Source organism: Oncorhynchus masou, chromosome 1 (genome assembly GCF_036934945.1).
Source record: "Oncorhynchus masou masou isolate Uvic2021 chromosome 1, UVic_Omas_1.1, whole genome shotgun sequence".
Lineage (NCBI taxonomy): Eukaryota > Metazoa > Chordata > Actinopteri > Salmoniformes > Salmonidae > Oncorhynchus > Oncorhynchus masou.
Genome location: NC_088212.1, coordinates 40924484 through 40939056, shown reverse-complemented (window position 1 = coordinate 40939056; position 14573 = coordinate 40924484). Strand labels below are relative to the sequence as shown.

The window sequence follows — 14573 nt, the reverse complement described above, 5'->3', positions numbered from 1 at the left end:
ACCTCTCCGATCAAGGTTTTTCTCCCCCGATTGCTCAGTTTGGTCGGGCAGCCAGCTCTAGGAAGTCTTGGTGTAGTCTTGGTGGTTCCAAACTTCTTCCATTTACGAATGGAGGCCACTGTGTTCTTGGGGACCTTCATTGCTGCAGAAATTGTTTGGTACCCTCCCCAGATCTGTGCCTCAACACAACCCTGTCATGGAGCTCTACGGATAATTCATTTGACATCAAGGTTTGTTTTTTTTTCCTCTGAAATGCACTGTCAACTGTGGGACCTTATATAGTCAGGTGTGTGCCTTTTCAAATCATGTCCAATCAATTGAATTTACCACAGGTGGACTCCAATCACGTTGTAGAAACATCTCAAGGATGATCAATGGAAACAGGATGCACCTGAGCTCAATTTCGAGTCTCATAGGAAAGGGTCTGTATACTTATGTAAAAAAGGTACGTTTTTTTTCAGTTAAAAAAACAAAACGTTTAAACATTTCTGAAAATGTGTTTTTGCTTTGTCATTATGGGGTATTGTGCGTAGGTTGAGGGTTTTTATTTATCCATTTTAGAATAAGGCTGTAGCGTAACAAAATGTGGAAAAAGTGAAGGGGCCTGAATACTTTCCGAATGCACTGTACATTTCACATTTCCCCTCATGTTATTAGACTACCTATTTTTTCTTTCTCGATTGTTACTTAATTTCTTCCTTGCTTTCAACAGTTAAATTAAATAATTTCAGTTGTCCTTATCGTCATCATTCTAATGAAATTGTTGAATAATAAAGGACTAGAATTAGATGCAGAGGCTTTCCTCTCTTCACAAAGGTTGAAAGGTTATTGGTGTGAATGAATAACTGCTATAGCCTACCGCCATCGCGCATTCGCTCTTCTTTCATACTACCCGTGAGTTCTATTGGCTGCTGTATTTAACATTCAGCAAACAAGGGCTTGCGTCCCTCTTCAAATAATCTATTGGTATAAGAAATGCACAACAAAAAATATCCAGCAAGCTAGTCTAGTCTTGCTTTTCCAGCATGGGACTCCAAGAGCTCAGGAAAGTTTTTTAAGGAGAGGCCAGCAGACAGGTGCGTGCATATTGCGCAAGAGACAAAGGTTATAAATTAGAAGCTTATTATACATAACCCATCATTAATTAGCTAAATATAAGGCTAATACTGCATTGACTATTACCTGAAAGAGGTAGGCTAGGACATCTATCGGGCTAAATAAAGTATCAATCTAGAACAGGATGATGTATTTTGGATGCAATTTGAATTGAATTGGTGGAGAGAGACTGCGAGACTGCGAAAGTGCGCTCATGCGTGCACTGATTTTAAAAAGAAACAATATTCGAGTGATAGGCTGTTTTAAAACTCTGCAGCTGCAATAAAACATTATTTTAAATCTTTAAAATGACAAAATAAGGTGACCCCGAAAGCCAGACGGAGATGGGTAAATTAAGACACACATTCTTTATATTACTGTAGTACAGCCTAGCCTATGTAGTACAGCCTATGCTACGAAAATAAGTTACCATGGTGAGATGGTTGGTCTACTTGCATTGTGAACTGTGCTCCATACTGCGATGGGCAGTCTGTCCCCACCCTGAGCGTTGATGTCTCATCATGCAGAGGCTGTAGAGAAGCCAGATTTAGACATCTCATATCATTTAACAGTTCCATTTTACACCATGCTGTTCAACTAATTATAATTTACCGGTTTCTCGCAGTTGTTTATCCTGGAAAAAGGTTGTGGTTTTGGGTGGTAAATCTCAGTAACCGGGTTCCTGCCATTCAACCCTAGCTCAGACACCCATACATACCCCACAAGACATGCCACCAGAGCAGACTCTTGGAAACACACAGTATTACATTGAGCCATGACTACATGGAACTCACTTCCACATCAAGTAACTCAAGCCAGCAGTGAAATCAGACATTAAAAAAAACACCTCACTGTGTTGAAACACACACACACTCTACACACAAACATTACAATATTGTAATATTGTAGTGTAAATAAATGTAAGTATTAAAAAAATGGTATATTGTAAATGTGTAATAATAGAGTAAATATGTAATATCTTGTATGATATATTGTTGTGTTTTTGATAAAGGCTGTTGTTTTGTTGTGATGTAATTGTTTTAATCCTGTTTGGACCCCAGGAATAGTAGCTGCTGCTGGCTTGGCTATTGAGGATCCTAATAAATACTGCTTCCCCCTATTTCAGCTCATATGGAGACTCGAACTCGGGACCTCTGCCCTGAAAACACTGTCGGAGCTAGGAACATAAGCATTTCGCTACACCCTCAATAACATCTGCAAAATATGTGTACACAACCAATTACATTTGATATTTATCACAATGAAACTGATACATTTAAATTACATTTTAAAATTGAATGCAAATATCCATTCAATTTAGTTTCAAATCATGAAATACAAGTTACATTTATGAATTCAATGAATCAATTTGTGCATAAAAATTCTAAGATATTGATTACAAAAACAGTTTCTGTTGGCACTCAAATCACTCCATACAAAATACTCTTTGCTTTAAGAGAACTTACTATGGCTGTTAAAGTATACAGTACCAGTTAAAGGTTTAGACACACCTACTCATTCAAGGGTATTTCTTTATGTGTACTATTTTCTACATTGTAGAATAATAGCTTAGACATCAAAACTATGAAATAACACATATGGAATCTTGTAGTAAACAAAAAATGTAAACATATCAAAATATATTTTATATTTGAGATTCTTCAAAGTAGCCACCCTTTGCCTTGATGACAGGTTTGCACACGCTTGGCATTCTCTCAACCAGCTTAATGAGGTAGTCACCTGGAATGCTATTTAATTAACAGGTGTGCCTTGTTAACTGAATTTGTGGAATTTCTTTCATTCTTAAGGCACTTGAGCCAATCAGTTGTGTTGTGACAAGGTAGGGGTTGATGGTATTTTACCAAATAGGGCTAAGTTCATATTATGGCAAGAACAGCTCAAATAAGCAAAGAGAAACAACAGTCCACCATTACTTTAGAGATGAAGGTCAGTCAATACGGAACATTTCAAGTGCAGTCGCAAAAACCATCAAGAGCTATGATGAAACTGGCTCTCATGAGGACCACCACAGGAAAGGAAGACCCAGAGATACCTCTGCTGCAGAGGATAGGTTCATTACAGTTAACATCCTCAGAAATTGCAGCCCAAATAAATGTTTCACAGAGTTCAAATAACAGACATATCGCAACATCAACTGTTCAGAGGAGACTTTTGAATTGCTTCAAAGAAACCACTACTGAAGGACACCAATAAGAAGAAGAGACTTTCTTGGGTCAAGAAACACGAGCAATGGTCAAAGACCGGAAATCTGTCCTTTGGTCTGATGAGTCTATATTTGAGATTTTTGGTTCCAACCGCCATGTCTTTGTGAGACGCAGATTAGGTGAACGGATGATCTCCACATGTGTAGTTCCTACCGTGAGAAATGGAGGTGGTGGTGTAATGGTGCATTGCTGGTGAGACTCAGTGATTTATTTAGTATTCAAGGCACACTTAACCAGCATGGATACCACAGCATTCTGCAGCGATACTCCATCCCATCTGGTTTGCGCTGAGTGGGACTATCGTTTGTTTATCAACAGGACAATGACTCAACACACCTCCAGGCTATGTAAGGGCTATTTGATCAAGAAGGAGAGTGATGGAGTGCTGCATCAGATGACCTGGCCTCAATCACCCGACCTCATTGGACCGCAAAGTGAAGGAAATGCAGCCTAAAAGTGCTCAGTATATGTGGGAACTCCTTTAAGATTGCTGGCAAAACATTCCAGGTGAAGCTGGTTGAGAGAATGCCAAAAAGTGTGCAAAGCTGTCATCAAGGTAAAGGGTGGCTACATTGAAGAATCTCAAATATATTTTGATTTGTTTAACAATTGTTTGTTTACGACATGATTCCATATGTGTTATTTCATAGTTTTGATGTCTTTGCTATTATTCTACAATGTAGAAAATAGTACAAATAAATAAAAACCCTTGAATGAGCAGAGTAGGTGTCCAAACTTTTGACTGGTACTGTATGTCTCACTGTAAGCTATGGAATCATTGACAAGGACAACAGGTGTAAGTGCTAAATGTTTTTGTTTTTTTGTGCATACAAAAAGTGATTGATGAAGGGATAGAATGATTGATATATTGATAGATTATATTACCCGTATCCACTGGTTGGCCTTCCTCTCGACAGCGTTATGAGGTTCCTCTGAATACAGACTCCACAGACTCTGGAGCAGGATTGAGCGGCTCTCAGCTGAACACAGGACACACAACAAAACAACACATTAGGCAAGGCATCCATCCATCCACCGAACCATAGCCTATTGACAATCCACTCACCATCCGCAGTGACATAGGGGTTCCAGCAGAGGCGGCCGAGGAACTGGCCTACGAAGGGAATAGTCCTCATGGTCTCTGTGGTGGAACTCTGGAAACACACATAGCACGGACACTAACATACACTCCACGCCAACATGACTGGGCCAAACCAAGACTGTGTCCCAAATGCCACCCTATTCCCTATATAATGCACTACTTTTGACCAGGACCCATCTGTTCATTTACATTTACATTTAAGTCATTTAGCAGACGCTCTTATCCAGAGCGACTTACAAATTGGTTCAAAAGTCGTGCATGGGATTAGGGTGACAATACCCTATAACTGACTGAATGTATGTACTGTAGCATACACTACCATGTACTGTAGCATACACTACCATTGAAAAGTTTGGGGTAACTTAGAAATGTCCTTGTATTTGAAAGAAAAGCATGTTGTTTGTCCATTAAAATAACATCAAATTGATCAGAAATACAGTGTAGACATTGTTAATAATGTAAATTACTATTCTAGGTGGAAACGGCAAATATCTACTGAAACAGACGCCTCACAAGTCCACAACTGGCAGCTTCATTAAATAGTACTCGCAAAACACTAGTCTCAACGTCAACAGTGAAGAGGCGACTCCGGGATGCTGGCCTTCTGGGCAGAGTTCCTCTGTCCGGTGGGCCAAACCAAGGCCAGCATCCCGGAGTCGCCTCTTCACTGTTGATGTTGAGACTAGTATTTTGCTGGTACTATTTAATGAAGCTGCCAGTTGAGGACTTGTGAAGTGTCTGTTTCTCAAACTGGACACTCTAATGTACTTGTCCTCTTGCTCAGTTGTGCACCGGGGCCTCCCACTCCTCTTTCTATTCTGGTCAGAGCCAGTTTGCGCTGTTCTGTGAAGGGAGTAGTACACAGCCTTGTATGAGATCTTCACTTTCTTGGCAATTTCTCACATAGAATAGCATACACAACTACAGTGTGTACTGTAGCATTTCTCAGAACAAGAATAGACTGACGAGTTTCAGAAGAAAGTTATTTGTTTCTGGACAATTTGAGCCTGTAATTATACCCACAAATGCTGATGCTCCACATGCTCAACTAGTCTAAAGAAAGACAGTTGTATTGCTTCTTTAATCAAGCACAACAGTTTTCAGCTGTGCTAACATAATTGCAAAAGGGTCTTCTAATGATCAATTAGCCTTTTAAAAGTATAAACTTGGATTAGCTAATACAACGTGCCATTGGAACACAGGACTGATGGCTGCTGATAATGGGCCTCTATATGCTTATGTAGATATTCCATAAAAAATATATCTGCCGTTTCCAGCTACAATAGTCATGTACAACAGTAACAATGTCTACACTGTATTTCTGATCAATTTGAGGTTATTTTAATGGACAAAAAAAAAGTGCTTTTCTTTCAAAAACAAGGACATTTCTAAGCGACCCCAAACTTTTGAATGGTAGCGTACACAACTACCGTGTGTACTGTAGCGTACACAACTACCGTGTGTACTGTAGCGTACACAACTACCGTGTGTACTGTAGCGTACACAACTACCGTGTGTACTGAAGCGTACACAACTACCGTGTGTACTGAAGCGTACACAACTACCGTGTGTACTGAAGCATACACAACTACCGTGTGTACTGAAGCATACACAACTACCGTGTGTACTGAAGCATACACAACTACAGTGTGTACTGAAGCGTACACAACTACCGTGTGTACTGAAGCATACACAACTACCGTGTGTACTGTAGCATATACAGTACCATGACAGGGTTTCCCAAACAGATTGCCAGGACCCACTTGTGCAATCTTAAGTAACTAAAGGAAAAAAAACTAAAAACAAAGCATTCATAAGTTTAGTACGAGTTTTTCACATTTCACCCATAAACATTTCCTGGGTTTAATTTTCCCCCAGAGCGAGAACACATCATGTGTTGAGAAGTGTGAGAGATACACAAAACAGATGGGTGTCACGGGCCAGGTAGTTTGGGGTGTTGGGGCTCAGCTTTGCCCGCTTACAAACTGTACATGAGTGTGTGAGTGTGTGTGCTTTTTTAAGCAAGCATCTGGTTGTGCGTGGAAGACTCTTCAGCTTACAGCAACAAGGGGCCATTTAAAACATTTCTCTCCAGCCAATTAAAAATGGAGAGCTTGTAGCAGAACACTCTAGGGAATGGCAGCTAGTCGCTGCTAGCTTAATACTGACCAATGACACAACGGGTCTGTTCAGAAGGGTGTGACGCTACGGAATGTTAAGAAATCACTGATCTCTACCTGATTTGATAAGAGAAAGCAAGGTTACCAACCTAATTCCAACCTATGATTACCCAAAGGTAGAGAGGAAGGAAGGAAGCATGTATTTCACCAGTCCCTGATGTCATTCATTGGAACCTAGGGCGTTAACGATGTAGCATCTCTTAAAAATGTAGACCTAGCATCTTGTGTGTGACACAGCCAGGGCGGTACTGTTGTCGCATTTCTTTTCGATGGCCTCTCTATGCATCGCTTCAACATGTGCTCGCCCTGCCAATGTACTGTACACTGGAACACACTCAAAGCGTCACACTCTTTTCAATCCTGCACATAACACATGGTCTCAGTTTAACATGACACGCCTGTGTGTGTGTGTGTGTGTGTGTGTGTGTGTGTGTGTGTGTGTGTGTGTGTGTGTGTGTGTGTTTTTTTGTGCGTGTGCGCGCGCCCCTTGTATGACGCAACCCAGAAGGAATATTTATTTACAATAAGATCTTTATTACAGTTTGAGGCTTTGAAACATACCATACAGGCCTCAAAGAAAGAAAGAATGAGCCGTCGCAACAGAAAATAATTATCACCAATTACAAGAGCCAAATCAGCATCACGTTAGTGACTGGGCACACTAGTACTGTCCCTCATAAAAGCAGAGCTTTAGACATGCTGTATCTACTGTGCATACCCAGACATCTAGGAACAGAAGTGGCTGATTATGTGGTGATCACAGGGAGTTTATGGGACCCTTTGTCTGTCCAACGATGTCATCAGGGCAAAGATATGACAAAGCAACGTTAATCCACTGATCTATAGTGCACTACTATGGGCCCTGGTTGAAAGTGGTGCACTACTGTGTACAGGGAAAAGGGGTGCATTTGAGACTCAAGGGGTGCATTTGAGACTTGGGCAGTACTGGAGACATTCATTCCCATGGAAGGGGTCAGTGGTATAAGTATCTAAGAGCTGCGTACTCCACGTATGCACACACTGTCACGCACACAGACACTAACGCACACTCACTCGTTCGCACATGCATGCACACACGCACACAGACTTGTGATGCTGACTCTTAAGTGAGTGTGTATGAGTGTATCCAGCAGGCCCCCACCAGCCAGAAGGAAAACCAAACACACATACAGCTCCTTGGGTCCTAACCCAAAGCAAATTAGGAAATGGATATTAATTGGAATATTTTTTTCATCCTCGAGGCGAAAGCCACAATAAAGTCTTCTAGTCATCAAAGAAGGCAACACTGGTGCCGAGAAGTATTTTACTTAACCACTCTTTTATGAGCCCTCTGCCGGGAAAGGATTTCACTCCAATTAAGCGATCCTTCCCTCTCTCCTTCACACTCATTCACTCCCTCCCTCCCTCTCACATTGCAGATGCTCTCACCCTGGGGCTGACATAAAGTGGGGTTGAAATGATTGACTCCTTGATAAAGGTGAGCAAATATTACTGTAGAAAATAAATAATTCAAATACCATGCTGTATTGTATGCAAAAATATATATATATATATTTTATAATAATACAATTGTTCAGAGGGAAAAAACAACAACATTATTGACACCTGTTTTTAATACCTCCTCTTCTGTGGATAACTGCAGCGAGCCTTTTTCTAAAATGTGTTCTGAGATTGGAGACATTGGGAGGGATATTCGACCATTCCTCCATACAGAATCCTTCCAGATCCTTGATGTCCTTTGTCTGTGCATTTGGACTGCCCTCTTCGATTCAAACCATAGGTTTTCAATGGGTTTCAACTCCAATCCAGAGATTGAGATGGCCATTGCAAAATGTTGATTTTGTGGCCAATTAATAATTCCTTTGTGGATTTTAATGTGTGCAAGATCCACATTGCGTCCAAATTCCAGCCTCCTTCAGAGGCAACCAGGTGTTGGGCTAAAATGTCCTGGTACTGGGTAAAGTTCATGACGCCCAAAGGCCACAGGACTAGAGGTAGCAAAATAGCCCCACCACCATATTTCACAGTAGCTATGGAGTTCTTTTCCGCTTATGCATTCTCATTTCGACACCAAAACCATCACTGGTGTGCGTGGACAAAGAGCCCTATTTTAATGTAATTTGACCAAAGCAGAGAGGGAAAATAGAGAGAGAGAGAGAGAGAGGGAAAATAGAGAGAGAGAGAGGGAAAATAGTGAGAGAGAGAGAGAGAGAGAGAGAGAGAAAATAGAAAGAGAGAAAAAGATTCAAAAGATAGAAAGAGCATGATGGTTGGTTGGAAGGTACAGCCCCTCTAACACTGGATCCTCACAGAGTCACTCCCCCCTCTCCAAAATCTGGTACACTTGATGCAAGGATACATTAGGTTAGCGTTGTCAGTCCCCTGACAACTATTAGCTGGCTAACTCAACATTGCAGCACTGCCAACTAGTCACACAGACCAGCCAGTGTTAGAGAGGGAGACCTCAGGTGTGTGTGGAGGGGGGGGGCTGATAATGTTTACAGTAGCATAGAGCTTCAACCGAGCTCTTAATGGATCAGCCTAATTGATGAACTGCACTAATTAACTAGATGAGCCTGGGTGTTCTGTCAGTGAGTCTGTTCTTACACACAGTCCACAACTCTTCTAAACCTTTCAGAGTTGGTGCTGACCTGGGATCAGTTTTGCCTTTTAGATCACAGTGAATGAGATTAAGTGGACAGGGGACGGGCATCTGATCCTAGATCAGCACTCTTATTCTGAGAAGCTTAAAACATACGGCCCCTGATCCGGTCCAGACACAACCCGTTCCTCTTCTCCTACCCATTCAATGGTTAGCAGATCTACAGGAACCTCTAGGTGTACAGTAGCTTAGCAATATGATCCACCTATCTGATACATTAAATTCTGCTAGCAGACAGGAGAAGGGGCCAGAAAAATGGGTGTTGGGTTGTTTGGGATGGGGCAGGGCACTGTCCACTTACCCGCATGTGTATGTCTGTGAGGAGGAGCTGGAGGAAGGCCCTGAGAGGGCCCAGGTGGAGGCAGGTGTCTCTCTGGGTGTCTGGGCTCTCAGTCTGGCCCCACTCCACTGCCTTTCCTAGCCAGAAGGCTACCTCCTGGGGCTTTAGGCCAGCCATGGATCCCGTCTGGGCCTGGGACATGGTGCTATTGGGGCTGGGGCAGCCTGTTGTAGAGCAGGGTCTATGGAAGACAAACAGACCGATATGATACACGGCTCAGGGAACACTATTCCTTGTACTAGCAGGACAAGGGATCCAAAGTAGGGTTGCAAAATTCCCAACATTTTCAGGTTTTCCAGAAATCCCGGATATAGGATTCCCGTACTTCCTACCAATTCCAGGAGTGTTCTATCCGGGATTTCTGTAAAACCTGGGGATTTTGGAAAAGTTACCAGTATAGTGCAACCCTTCTCCAAAGGCATGGAGGGCTGAAGTAGAACAATAACATGTTCTGTGGGTGTTGCAAAGTGACAGAAGCAGTAAAAATCACAACAAGGCTCATCTGGGATATGAGCCCATCTGGGACAAAGTGAATTTGTCCTCACCCTGTATTCCATTCGAGCAGCCAGAAGAAACAGACATACACAACACCAGGGTAGTGTTTTAAAGGCCTCAACATCCCAACCTCATCAAGGATGTAGAGAACAAGGCACTTTTTTTAAAGTAGCCCAACTCTTTTTATTTAACTAGGCACGTCAGTTAAGAACAAATTCTTATTTACAATGACGGCCTAGGAACAGTGGGTTAACTGCCTTGTTCAGGGGCAGAACAACCTATTTTTACCTTGTCGGCTCAGAGATTCAATCCACCAACCTTTCGGGTACTGGCTCAACGCTCTAACCACTAGGCTACCTGTCGCCCCTAACTCTTAGGGCCGGTTTCACAGAAACAGATTAAACCTAGAAGTGAATTAAAAGCATGCTGTATGGAGAATCACGTGCTTGTATCACAGATGTAGGCCCATGTACTGTAAATGGCAAATACAGTTGAACTTACAGCAAGGAGGGGAGTGCTGGGCCGTCTTAGACCGAAACCCCATCTCTCTCCATCTCTTCCTTGTCTCTCATCGAACCCTACTGAGAAATAAACCACACATTCTTGACCTTTTATGATGATGAGGATAAACTGGTGGGGGGTTGTGACGGTGTGTGTGTGTCTGTGTTAGGTGTGTATGAGCTTGTGTGTAGCCTGAGAACAGAGTGTGTGTGTCCGGAGCTGGCAGGCGTGTGTTATTGTTGTTTTTAGCTATAATGACAGGTCTGTAAGGGACACCACGGGTTGTGTTTTACGACCACCTCGTTACACACCACTTGTTTAATGTCTTGCCATCATCTCTGCTGGAAAGCCCCTATGGCTCAGCGATGTGAATATATAATTACTTGTTTAAAAGAGAGAAAAAAAGCCCAACCAAATTAAGGACAAACGCCACTTGTTGACCTGTGATGGGAGCACAGCTTTCAACGCACAAGAGGTTGAGTATAGTGGTATGCCGCATACCCAACTGGCTCTCACACACACACACACACACACACACACACGCGCTTCGTCCAAAATGCATTTAGAGTGTGAAATAAGATGCGACTGAGTCAATATTGTTGTAAAATACTTTTTCGAAGATATGTTTGTGGACTTTGGGTAAAGGAAGGTTTTCTTAAATTGTTGACGTTATTTCAAAAGAATAAAAGATCAGTTCTCCAATAGGCTATACTGAGTCTTCCCCCATTTAGACAGCCTAACATAAAGCAGGTTCCATCAGGAGTTAGCCTAGACTAGGTTGATCGTCTGTAGTTTCCTTCTTATAGTTTCCTACCTTCAAATTATAACTGAGAGGGTGGCAAGTAGCCTAGCGGTTAAAAACGTTGGGCCAGTAACCAAAAGGTTGCTGGTTCAAATCCTGAGCTGGCAAGGTGGAACAATCTGCCCTTCTGCCCTTGAGCAAAGCAGTTAACCCCCAACAACTGCCGTGGACGTCGAGTAAGGCAGCCCCATGCACCTCTCTGATTCAGAGAGGGTTGGGTTAAATGCAGGAGAAACATTCAGTTGAATGCATTCAGTTGTGCAACTAAATAGGTATCTCCTTTCCTTGATTATAAATATTAGCTAATCTTGGACACCGAGAACTAAAATTTTGCAACAGGCTCTTTTTTTGTGTCGCAGTGGTCGATTTTTAAAAGTGTATTTATTTAGACTTTCTGTATTTTTTAAGTTCTTTATCTTGAAAACTTGATCAAAACATTTTGGGACTGTATGGACTAATGAAAACATTTGTGGTATTTTTTCTTTAAATGTTTTTATAATTCCAATTCAATTCATACTCAAAAAGCCCACACAGTCTAATTTCAATTCAATAACTTGAAGATTTATAACATTTGAATTTAATTAAAAGTAAATTCTCCACTTCTTGAGTGAATTCAAGAATTAAAATGTTGAATTAAATTGGAATGGACCCCAACCCTGGTTCCTGACAAAATGCACAAAATAAATTTAGCTAATTCTTTTCATATTTAAACATAAATGCATCAGATGTTATTGTACAAAATGAGACCACCCTTAGCAGTTGTTAATGAGACATTATCTTCTCTGGTCTGGTCACTCAGTAGTGTTTAGAAGAGAAGCAAACATTGGAGCCCACACTGTTCTTCTGTGCTCTATTACTGTTGGTGACATCACAGTAACTGCTTCTGCCAAACCAGCTCTACTACGCTTTTTACATCTGACACACAATGCATTGGAATAAAACCTTTCAGGCTCCACATGATATAAAATACATCACTTTTCCAGCCACCCTTAATGGCAACTGAATATAAATTATGTACTGTATGTTAGGAACATTTTCAATAGAGACTTTCTATAAATTGCTTTATTAAAAGGTAACTAGAGAAGTAACTATCAAAAACCAGAGCAAGGTATATGGCGAAAACAAATGTTATGACATTAACATGGAATCATGTAAGCCCCTAAATTCCACATGAGCATAGTGTTTTAACTGTGCTGTGACTGTTTTACTGTACTCAGTGGTGGAAAAAGTACCCAATTGTCATACTTGAGTAAAAGTAAAGACACCTTCATAGAAAATGACTCAAGTAAAAGTCACCCAGCAAAATACTACTTGAGTAAAAAGTCTAAAAGTTTTTGGTTTTAAATATACATAGGTATAAAAAGTCAATCTAAATGCTAAAATATACTTAAGTATCAAAAGTACAAGTATAAATCACTTCAAATTCCTTATTTTAAGCAAAGCAGACAGCCACATTTTCTAGTTTTTATTTATTTACAGATAGCGAGGGGCACACTCCAACACTCAAGACAATTAACAAACGAAACGTGTTTTGTGAGTCCAACAGATCAGAGGCAGTAGGGATGACCAGGGATGTTCTCTTGATAAGTGTGTTAATTAGACCATTTTCCTGTCCTGCTAAGCATTCAAAATGTAATGAGAACTTTTGGTGTCAGGGAAAATGTATGTAGTAAAAAGTACACAATTTTGTTTAGGAATGTAGTGGAGTAAAAGTAGTCAAAATATAAACAGTAAAGTACATACACCCCAAAAAACGACTTAAGTAGTACATTAAAGTATGTTTACCTAAGTACTTTACTCCACAACCTGTACTTGAATTGGAATGCAATACTTATGAGCCACCTCAAGATGTCAGTATTTCATGCTCTCGGGTTGAGACGTAAATATACACTCTCTCGTTTGATAAGATACCCAAAAAGTCCTCCTGCCGTTGACACACAAAACACACCCAACCAGACAGGACTCAAACTACATGAGTGATGTAGGTAGGAAATAAATGATGCAGGAATAAAAATAGTAACGTTAACACCACGTTTTACTACTAGCTAGCTTTGGCTATCGCGCTGTCACAAGCAAAGGCATAGCTAGCATAGCAGTTAAAATTGTTTCAAATGTAGCTACATACTATCCTAAAATAAGCCGTCATAAAATGTGTATGTAGCTAATACACCATCAGCGACATTAAATGACCAACCTGTATGGTGTGTTCAAATTCACTATCAGAAAACGTTCTCCTTTGTAAAGTAACAACAGTGAACTTCCCTCTGCTGCGAAGCCGGATATGTCCGAATCCCATTGGCTGAGGTCCCACCGCGCCTTCTCAAACGTGGGCGGTCGCTCGCGCCTCAGTTGGCTCTATGTACGGATCTAGGATCAGTTGACCCTGCCCAAATCTAAAACTTTACCATTAGATGTTGAAATACAAAACCAACTTTAGGTCAGTATTTAGGGGCAACTTGTTGTGATTTGACCAGTGTTCCATTTATTGGCGTTAGAACAGATAAAGAAAGTAAAGTAATTGTGGTGTGTATGATAATTAATAGCATAAGGCCAACACTTGAATTTAAGTGAAATTAGTTCAACTACACTATAACTTGCTGACAGCAAATAGGTAGCAAGGATAATTATTTGCACTTTTTTTATATACTGCTGTATATATACTGCCCCCCTTCTTACAGTTGGTTCCACTTTGAACCATTGGGTGGCACTATGCAAAGGAAAAACCCTGTTGTTACTCACTGCTTGTGGAAGCATGAGTATGCTTCATTGACACCAGGTTAGGGCCCCCAATTTTCTATTGTTATGTCAGTCACCGACCGTCACTTAATTAGCCATGTCAGCTATCAATATTTAGATTGGTATTTAGTCTAGCCAGCTATCTAATCTTGTAGCAATCATGGCCGAATACCGACCGGCACACAGGGCAGATGTCATATTAGCATGGTATAAGTCATTACAAAATGGGTAAAATTTTAGGAAATTTGCTTTAAAACGGCAAACATTTTTCTCCACCCCAGGGCAAAACTTTAATTTCTGTCCACCGTCAAGAGGGGTGCCACTTAAATGTTTTGCCGTGAGATGGGGGGTCCCCCAACCAAATTTCACTAAGGACCCCCAGGCATCAGTGACCAAGTACACTGTATAACTCTCTTAGTAGCTTATTATTAGGAG

At 41.1% G+C, this 14573-nt stretch overlaps 1 protein-coding gene across 3 annotated transcripts in view; it reads right to left on the bottom strand.

The window, feature by feature from the left end:
• Nucleotides 1–13682, bottom strand: part of fancc (FA complementation group C) — a 46504-nt gene extending 32822 nt beyond the window's left edge. Inside the window, exons 1-5 of one of the 3 annotated variants that reach the window (XM_064971855.1) lie at nt 13597–13682; nt 10601–10680; nt 9566–9785; nt 4387–4474; nt 4206–4300 (exon numbers count right to left, since the gene is read on the bottom strand). In XM_064971855.1, the coding sequence (XP_064827927.1) occupies nt 4206–4300; nt 4387–4474; nt 9566–9745 (363 nt within the window). In that variant the 5' untranslated portion in view covers nt 9746–9785; nt 10601–10680; nt 13597–13682. The remainder of the gene's footprint in view (nt 1–4205; nt 4301–4386; nt 4475–9565; nt 9786–10600; nt 10681–13596) is intronic. The other 2 variants (XM_064971863.1, XM_064971873.1) reach the window with 2 other exon arrangements.
• Nucleotides 13683–14573: the final 891 nt, after the last annotated feature.